The 10,000-nt window shown below is 51.3% G+C and overlaps 1 protein-coding gene across 1 annotated transcript in view; it reads right to left on the bottom strand.

Annotated features, from left to right (window-relative positions):
- The window catches only part of LOC132206815 (interleukin-17C-like), a 103,475-nt gene extending 98,333 nt beyond the window's left edge, over positions 1 to 5,142 (bottom strand). The window contains exons 1-3 of the mRNA XM_059641884.1: positions 5,059 to 5,142; positions 4,694 to 4,825; positions 2,277 to 2,518 (exon numbers count right to left, since the gene is read on the bottom strand). Coding sequence (XP_059497867.1) covers positions 2,277 to 2,518; positions 4,694 to 4,825; positions 5,059 to 5,142 — 458 coding nt within the window. The remainder of the gene's footprint in view (positions 1 to 2,276; positions 2,519 to 4,693; positions 4,826 to 5,058) is intronic.
- Positions 5,143 to 10,000: the final 4,858 nt, after the last annotated feature.

Genomic DNA, 10,000 nt, shown 5'->3' with positions numbered 1-10,000 from the left:
CTCTCTCTCTCTCTCACACACACACAGACATGTGTGTCTGTCTCTCTCTCACACACGCAGACATGTGTGTCTCTCTCTCTCACACACACACACAGACATGTCTCTCTCGCTCTCTCACACACACACACAGACATGTCTCTCTCTGTCTCACACACACACAGACATGTCTCTCTCTCTCACACACACGCACACAGACATGTCTCTCACACACACACACGTCTCTCTCTCTCTCACACACACAGACATGTCTCTCTCTCTCTCTCACACACAGACATGTCTCTCTCTCTCTCTCTCACACAGACATGTCTCTCTCTCTCTCTTACACACACAGACATGTCTCTCTCTCTCACACACACACATGTCTCTCTCTCTCTCTCTCACACACACATGTCTCTCTCTCTCTCTCTCACACACACATGTCTCTCTCTCTCTCTCTCACACACACATGTCTCTCTCTCTCTCTCTCACACACAGACATGTCTCTCTCTCTCTCTCTCTCACACAGACATGTCTCTCTCTCTCACACACACACACACACAGACATGTCTCTCTCTCTCTCTTACACACACAGACATGTCTCTCTCTCTCTCTTACACACACAGACATGTCTCTCTCTCTCTCTCACACACACACAGACATGTCTCTCTCTCTCTCACACACACACACAGACATGTCTCTCTCTCTCTCACACACACACAGACATGTCTCTCTCTCTCTCACACACACACAGAAATGTGTGTCTCTCTCTCTCTCACACACACAGACATGTGTGTCTCTCTCTCTCTCACACACACAGACATGTGTGTCTCTCTCTCTCTCACACACACACACACACACGTCTCTCTCGCTCTCACACACACACACACAGCCATGTCTCTCTCTCTCTCACACACACACACACAGCCATGTCTCTCTCTCTCTCTCACACACACACACACACACACAGCCATGTCTCTCTCTCTCTCACACACACACACACACACACACACACAGACATGTCTCTCTCTCTCTCTCACACACACAGACATGTCTCTCTCTCTCTCTCACACACACAGACATGTCTCTCTCTCTCTCACACACACACAGACATGTCTCTCTCTCTCTCACACACACACAGACATGTCTCTCTCTCTCTCACACACACACACAGACATGTCCCTCTCTCTCTCACACACACACACAGACATGTCTCTCTCTCTCACACACACACACAGACATGTCTCTCTCACACACACACACAGACATGTCTCTCTCTCACACACACACACACGCACACAGACATGTCTCTCTCACACACACACGTCTCTCTCTCTCTCACAGACACACACACACACACACACACAGACACACACACAGACATGTCTCTCTCTCTCTCACACACACAGACATGTCTCTCTCTCTCTCACACACACAGACATGCCTCTCTCTCTCTCTCACACACAGACATGCCTCTCTCTCTCTCTCTCACACAGACATGTCTCTCTCTCTCTCTCACACACAGACATGTCTCTCTCTCTCTCACACACAGACATGTCTCTCTCTCTCTCTCACACACAGACATGTCTCTCTCTCTTTCACACACAGACATGTCTCTCTCTCTTTCACACACAGACATGTCTCTCTCTCTCTCACACACAGACATGTCTCTCTCTCTCACACACAGACATGTCTCTCTCTCTCTCACACACAGACATGTCTCTCTCTCTCTCACACACACAGACCTGTCTCTCTCTCTCTCTCTCACACACACAGACATGTCTCTCTCTCTCTCTCTCTCACACACACACAGACATACACACACACACAGACATGTCTGTCTCTCTCTCTCTCTCACACACACAGACATGTCTCTCTCTCTCTCTCTGTCACACACACAGACATGTCTCTCTCTCTCTCTCTCTCACACACACACACGTCTCTCTCTCTCTCTCTCTCTCTCTCTCTCTCACACACACACAGACGTGTCTCTCTCTCTCTCACACACACACACAGACGTGTCTCTCTCTCTCTCACACACACAGACGTGTCTCTCTCTCTCTCACACACACACACAGACGTGTCTCTCTGTCTCTCACATACACACACAGACGTGTCTCTCTCTCTCTCACATACACACATACGTCTCTCTCTCTCTCTCACACACACACACAGACATGTCTCTCTCCCTCACACACAGACACACGTCTCTCTCCCTCACACGCACTCACAGACACACGTCTCTCTCTCTCCCTCACATGCTGACTCCACCATCACCCCGTCCCCTCGCTGCCTCTTACCTGTATTTCCAGGGAGATAGCGAGAGGGAGCTGTAATCGTGAGGGGCTCCTTTCTCCTCCTTACAGCTTGTCGGGGCCCTCCGCTCGGAGTCTAACCTGGAGAAATAGGACTCCGCTTCCGATTCTGAGATGGGGACGTGGAGGTGCTGATGGCTCCACCGTGCACTCCAGCCGAACCTGCGTCTCTCGCCTTTAGCACACCACAGCTGATCGACCATAAGCAGCATCACCAGGACATGGCTCTGTGCGGAAATTGTAAGCCTGTGAGGCAGTCTGCAGCTGGCAGCATGTATCTGCCTGTACGCACTGCTGTCTGTCCCTTTCTTTCGCTATGTATATGCCTGTACTGGTTTCTCTGTCTGCAAGTATCTGTCTGTCAGTTTCTTCCTGCCTAACTACATGCCTGCCTGTGTTTGTTTGCTTGTATCTGTCTGCCTGTATTTTCCTTTATCGGTCTGTATGTATCTTTCTGTAAACTCATACCTGAGTGTTAATATCTGTCCGTGTATCTGTCATTGTCTATCTGCCTGTATCTGTTTGCCTGTAACTGTCTGCTTGTTTTTTAAATCTTTCAGCCTCTGTCAGCTTGTCACTGTCTCTATTTGACTTCCTCTATGTGTCTGTATCTTTCTATCTGTGTCACTTTGTCCTGCCTCTGTCTGCGGGTCAATTATCCCTCCGTCTGTAACTGTCAGCCTGTAATCTCTGGGTCTGTCCAGCATTCACCACTCCTGCTGTCCAAGCGCCCTGTGAATATTGGAGGACAGTGAGAGAGTCTTCTGTCAGTATCTGTCTCTCTGTAGGGATTTGCCTACAGCGTTCAGTATCTGAATACCTGTATCTGTCTGAATCTGCCTGCTTATGCCTGTGCATCTGCATGACTAGATCTGTGTGTCTGCACCAGTCTGCCTGTAGTTGACAGTTTCTGACTGCGTATACCACCTGCATGATTCTCTACCTGTGTCTTTCTGCCTGTATCTGTCAGTGGCAGAGCCTGTGTTTTTCACACTGTACTTGCCTTACATACCTATTTTGTTTTGTCTCATATTTCTGTGATTGTACCTTTCAATTGTATATCTCTGTCAGTCTGTACCTCACTCTGTATCTTTCTGCCTGTCAGTTGTTCCACTCTCTCTGTCTGTCTGGCTGTATTTCCCCATTAACTCTGGCTGTCATTCTTTCCTATTCTCTCTGCTTAGATCTGTTTGGCAAGAAATCCTTTCTCTGTTTGTCTCTGCATCTTTAAGTCTGTCTCATTCTCTCTGTCTCTTTCTCTACCACTCCTGCTCCCCACCTTCCTACAAATATGGGTAAGGGAGGAGAGATCATATCGGAAGTGAGAGAGAGAGATGGAGAGAGAGAGACTGAGATAGAAAAAGAGATACAAACAGTGAGATAGAGACAGAAGACAGACAGAGAGAGAGAGAGAGACAGAGATAGAAACAAACAGCGAGATAGAGACAGGGAGATAAAAAGATACATACCCATACAGAAAGAGAGAGAGAGAGAGAGAGAGAGAGAATGAAATAGACCGTGAGCGAGAGAGAGAACACCACAGAAAGTCAAAAGCAGAGAGGTCCAGAGATAAAGCGAGGGAAAGAGTGAGTGAGTGACAGAGAGAAAGTGTGAGTGAGGGAGAGAGAGTGAGAGTGTGTGAGAGAAAGTGAATGGGTTAGCGACAGTCAGAGAGGCAGGGAGCTGCTGACAGAGACTGAGAGCGGGATTTGAATACAGGGCTCACTGAGGTCGGGAATGCAAAGCAGAGAGACACAGAGAGAGAAATATCAGCTCACCCCGTCCTCGGCCCTTCCCCATATTGACAACCCTACTATCACCAACCCCACCCCCCTCCACCTGCCAAACTGGACCATCACTCCATTCCCAGACTCCAGGTTCCTCTTGCCCCCAGCCACAGTGAGCAGTAAAGGGCCCTGAATACAGACCCCCTACCCCTGGGGACCAACTCACTACCACAAGGGTCTGCATTGCCGAAACCAAGATCCTTCACTGCCTGAGGGATGGCCTTTCCCGCACTGCCTCCAGTATGGAATTCCCTCGATCTGTCATTTCCCTCGCACTCCCATCACTATTTAAACCCTCCCTCCCTCGCTGTGTTTGTTTGTGTGCTCCCCTGCTTCTAACCACAGACTCTGAGGTGGGAGGAGGCATTGGAAAATTCCTCCATTTGCTTGGGAAGCTCGTCGGCCCTGGCAACGGTCGCTAGGCTGGTCAGCGAGAGGGAGGGAAGGTTCCGCCTGGGGGTGGCGAGAGGCGTGACCGTGAGGGAGGGAACGAGGGAGGGAGGGAGTAGGGAATGTGCCTTGGTTGGAGAGTGGAGTGTGGGACGGAGGGAGGAATGGGAAGGGGATAATGCCTGAGGTAACAGAGGGAATTTCCTCGTTCACTCCCTCCCTCACGGTCACGCCTCTCGCCACCCCCAGGCGGAACCTTCCCTCCCTCTCGCTGACCAGCCTAGCGACCGTTGCCAGGGACGACGAGCTTCCCAAGCAAATGGAGGGATTTTCCGATGCCCCCTCCCACCTCAGAGTCTGTGGTTAGAAGCAGGGGAGCACACAAACAAACACAGCGAGGGAGGGAGGGTTTAAATAGTGATGGGAGTGCGAGGGAAATGACAGATCGAGGGAATTCCATACTGGAGGCAGTGCGGGAAAGGCCATCCCTCAGGCAGTGAAGGATCCCGGTGTCGACAATGCAAACCCTTTTGGTGGTGAGTCAGTCCCCAGGGGTAGGGGGTCTGTATTCAGGGCCCTTTACTGCTCACGGTGGCTGGGGGCAGGAGGAGCCTGATGTCTGGGAATGGATTGATGGTCCAGTTTTGGGGTGGGGGGGTGGATAGCAGGGTCATCGATATGGGGAAGGGCAGAGGACTGTGTCTCTCTGCTTTGCATTCCCCACCTCAGTGAGCCCTGTATTCAAACCTCTCTCTCACTGTCTGTCAGCAGCTCCCTGCCTCTCTGACTGTTGCTAACCCATTCACTTTCTCTCTCTCTCTCTGTCCCTCTCTAACTCTCACTCCATCTCTCTCCCTCTGTGTCCATCTTGAACTCTCATTCCATCTCTGTCACTCTGTCCCTCTCTAACTCTCACTTCATCTCTGTCACTCTGTCCCTCTCTAACTCTCATTCCATCTCTCTCTCTCTCTGTCCCTCTCTAACTCTCATTCCATCTCTCTCTGTCCCTATAACTCAATCCATCTTTCTCTCTGTCCCTCTCTAACTCTCACTCCATCTCTGTCACTCTGTCCCTCTCTAACTCTCACTCCATCTCTCTCCCTCTGTGTCCATCTTGAACTCTCATTCCATCTCTGTCACTCTGTCCCTCTCTAACTCTCACTTCATCTCTGTCACTCTGTCCCTCTCTAACTCTCACTTCATCTCTCTCTCTCTCTCTCTGTCCCTCTCTAACTCTCATTCCATCTCTCTCTGTCCCTATAACTCAATCCATCTTTCTCTCTGTCCCTCTCTAACTCTCACTCCATCTCTGTCACTCTGTCCCTCTCTAACTCTCATTCCATCTCTCTCTCCATCTCTCCTCATTTACTCAATTTTGTAGGATGGTGGGAAGCAGGAGTGATGTGGAGAGACACCCCGCTGGACAGGGAAAGACAAAGATACAGGCAGAGGGATAACTGATTGACCAATGTCGAGGAAGAAATTAGAGCAGGCAGAAACAGACGGACAGAGGCAGACCGACACAGAGAAGAGGGTAGGCTGATACAGGTGGATGGGTGTGGTGTACAGGATGGGACAGGCAGACAGAGAGAGATATAGTTTGGTACTGACAGAGTGTTACAGGCAGACAGAGAGAGAAATACCGATTCGTACTGACAGAGAGAGGGAAAGACAAGATGGTACAGGCAGAGAGGGAGACCTACAGGCTGATACAATCAGAGACTATACAGACAGACAATTACAGACAGAAATACATACAGACTAAGAGAAACAAAGTGATTAACGCTGCCAGGCAAAGAAACCCAGCTGGACACAGACATATGCAGGACCTCAGCTACAGAAACAGGCAACAAGATAAAGGAAGAGACAAGAACATACAGGTGGGCACATGCAGACAGACAGAAACAGACAGCTAGGTACAGACACAGAGAGAGACAAGGTACAAGAAGATAGAAACAGGTATGGAGACAGACATATACAGACAAACCTACATACAGAGAGAGAAACGGGGTACAGGCAGATACACGCAGACAGACAGACAGCAGTGCGTACAGGCAGATACAGGCTGCCAGATGCAGACTGCCTCACAGGCTTACAATTTCCGCACAGAGCCATGTCCTGGTGATGCTGCTCCTGGTCAATCAGCTGTGGTGTGCTAAAGGCGAGAGACGCAGGTTCGGCTGGAGTGCACGGTGGAGCCATCAGCACCTCCACATCCCCATCTCAGAATCGGAAGCGGAGTCCTATTTCTCCAGGTTAGACTCCGAGCGGAGGGCCCCGACAAGCTGTAAGGAGGAGAAAGGAGCCCTCACGATTACAGCTCCCTCTCTCTATCTCCCTGGAAATACAGGTAAGAGGCAGCGAGGGGACGGGGTGATGGTGGAGAAAGCATGTGAGGGAGAGAGAGAGACAGAGACGTGTGTCTGTGAGTGTGTGTGAGGGAGAGAGACATGTCTGTGTGTCTGTGAGGGAGAGAGACATGTCTGTGTGTCTGTGTGAGTGTGTGTGTGTGAGGGAGAGAGAGACAGAAATATCTGTGTGAAGCGGGGGTCGGATAGTGGGAGAAATTGAGAGTTAGTGAGAGTGAGTGACAGTGGAAGTGCTGAGAAGAGAAAGTTAGCAACAGTGAGAGAGAGAAAGAGTGTGTGACTGAGAAACAGAGCGAGAGGGGAACAACGTGAGAGATTGAAACACAGGTGGGAGGGAGAGAAAAAGAAACAGGGAGATGTGACAGAGAGACAGACAGGCAGAGAGGAGGAGATGGACCAGACATTGACAGAAAGGTATGGGGTAGGGGCAAAAATATTCTGGGATGGATACACAGAGAAACAGAGTGAGAGGGATGGAGAGAGAATTAGAGAGAGAGAGAGAGACAGAGATTGAGAGACACTGGGAGTGAGGGACAGACAGAGAGTGAGTGAGACAGAGAGAGGGAGAGTGAGAGCGACAGACAGACGGAGAGGTAGAGTATGTGAGTGCAAGAGTGAGACGGAGTGAGCTGGGCTCTATGAAGACACTCGGGGCTGTGGGACACACTGAGTTTGTGACAGAGGGAGAGGTTGAAATGACTGTCCCTCTCTCCCTCCAGAATCTGCACGGGACCCTGACCGCTACCCACCGACCATCAGAGAGGCCGAGTGTCTGCAGAAGAACTGTGTGGTCCCGGGGTTAGAGAGTTCCCCAAATTTCAGCATTCGCCTTGACTCTATCCCACTCTCGCACACCATCGACGTGTGGTACCGGAGCCGCTCTGGAGGAAGGACCCAGCTCATCAAGAAGATTCTCGCTGTCCCCATTGGATGTACCTGTGTCAGGCAGAGGCGGCTGAGACACTAACTAGCCACGACACCACAGCTGATGAACCGAGGCTGCTCTCGCTCTCACTCTCTCTCGCCCTCTCTATGTGCCTTCCTCTCGCACCCATTCCCCTTCTCACCTTTGTTCCCAGGATGGATTATGGAACTGACCCCTCTTCCTCTGAAAAAAAATAAACTCAACAAAACGTCAAAGATAAATCTCCATTGTTGCGTCTTTCCTGGCTGAGTGTGACATGTGATCAGGCTGAAAAGCTAAAACCGAGGACTGACCAATTCATCAGCAAGAGGGCTCTGGCAAGTCAGCCTGGTTTAAATTTAAACAACACTTGGCAGTTAACTGTCAGCAATCATCCACGAAGTTAGGTGGGAAAGCAAGTGGGAAAGCAAGTGGGAGAATGACCCAGGGAGTCAACAGAGGGGTAAACACAAGGTTAAGAGAGTGGGCCAGTGGGAGGCGGCTGATACCCGGGTGACGGCGGTGGGGGAGGAGCGGGGCGGCGGCGGGCCCGGAGAAACCCTGGGAAAAGGGATTACAAAAAAATAACATCAGCAAACAACATTCAAACTCGATATTCTACGGTTAAGACGCAGCGGCCGAGAGCGGGCGGCAACTGCGACACGACGTGAAAGGCCGGCGCCTACCCGCACCGCTAGGCCGCGCAGCCTAAATCGAGCGCCAACCGCCGCCATGGTGACCGGGTGCAACACAGAACTCCTTCCCCATCCCCATTCATCAAGCCGGCACCGGAAGGGTCCGCATGTTCTCCTTCAACACTATTCCCCCGGGGCTCAACCGCACATCCCTGTGCACTATGGGTAATTCCCCACGGCTAACCCACCCTGACCCGCACATCCCTGTGCACTATGGGTAATTCCCACGGCTAACCCACCCTGACCCGCACATCCTGTGCACTATGGGTAATTCCCCACGGCTAACCCACCCTGACCCGCACATCCTGTGCACTATGGGTAATTTCCCACGGCTAACCCACCCTAACCTCCACATCCCTGTGCACTATGGGTAATTCCCCACGGCTAACCCACCCTAACCTCCACATCCCTGTGCACTATGGGTAATTCCCCACGGCTAACCCACGCTGACCCGCACATCCCTGTGCACTATGGGTAATTCCCCACGGCTAACCCACCCTGACCCGCACATCCCTGTGCACTATGGGTAATTCCCCACGGCTAACCCACCCTGACCCGCACATCCCTGTGCACTATGGGTAATTCCCCACGGCTAACCCACCCTGACCCGCACATCCCTGTGCACTATGGGTAATTCCCCACGGCTAACCCACCCTGACCCGCACATCCCTGTGCACTATGGGTAATTTCCCACGGCTAACCACCCTGACCAGCACATCCCTGTGCACTATGGGTAATTTCCCATGGCTAACCCACCCTAATCCCCACATCCCTGTGCACTATGGGTAATACCACACGGCTAACCCACCCTAACCCCCACATCCCTGTGCACCATGGGTAATTCCCCACGGCTAACCCACCCTAACCCCCACATCCCTGTGCACTATGGTAATTCCCCACGGCTAACCCACCCCAACCCCCACATCCCTGGGCACTATGGGTAATTCTCCACGGCTAACCCACCCTAACCCCCACATCCCTGTGCACTATGGGTAATATCACACGGCTAACCCACCCTGACCGGCACATCCCTGTGCAATATGGGTAATTTCCCACAGCTAACTCACCCTAACTCCCACGTCCTTGGGCACTATAGGTAATTTCCATGGCTAACCCACCCTAACCGGCACATCCCTGTGCACTATGGGTAATTCCCCACGGCTAACCCACCCTAACCCCCACATCCCAGTGCACTATGGGCTGCCATTCTGCAGATGGAGTTCAATGTAGATGAATGCAAGATGTTGCATTTTGGTGAGGCGAATCAGCTCAGGACATTCACAGTTGATTGTCAGGCCTGGGGAACAGGTTCGTGTATATAGCTCCTTGAAAGTGGCATCACAGGTAGAGAGGGTTGGCTAAGGCGGCATTTGGCACACTTCCCTTCATCAGTCAGTGCACTGAGCATAGCGGTTGGGAGGTCGTGTTACAGTGGTACATTTCACTGATAAGGCCACATTTGGAGTATTGTGTACAAATCTCGCCTCCCTGCTAAAGGGAAGATGTTATTAAACTTGAAAGGTTGCGATAAAGAATTACAAAGATGTTACCAAGATTGGAGGGT

This window comes from Stegostoma tigrinum, chromosome 43, assembly GCF_030684315.1.
Source record: "Stegostoma tigrinum isolate sSteTig4 chromosome 43, sSteTig4.hap1, whole genome shotgun sequence".
Classification (NCBI taxonomy): domain Eukaryota; kingdom Metazoa; phylum Chordata; class Chondrichthyes; order Orectolobiformes; family Stegostomatidae; genus Stegostoma; species Stegostoma tigrinum.
The sequence above is the reverse complement of the archived record's forward strand: the minus strand, read 5'-3'. Positions and strand labels throughout refer to the sequence as shown.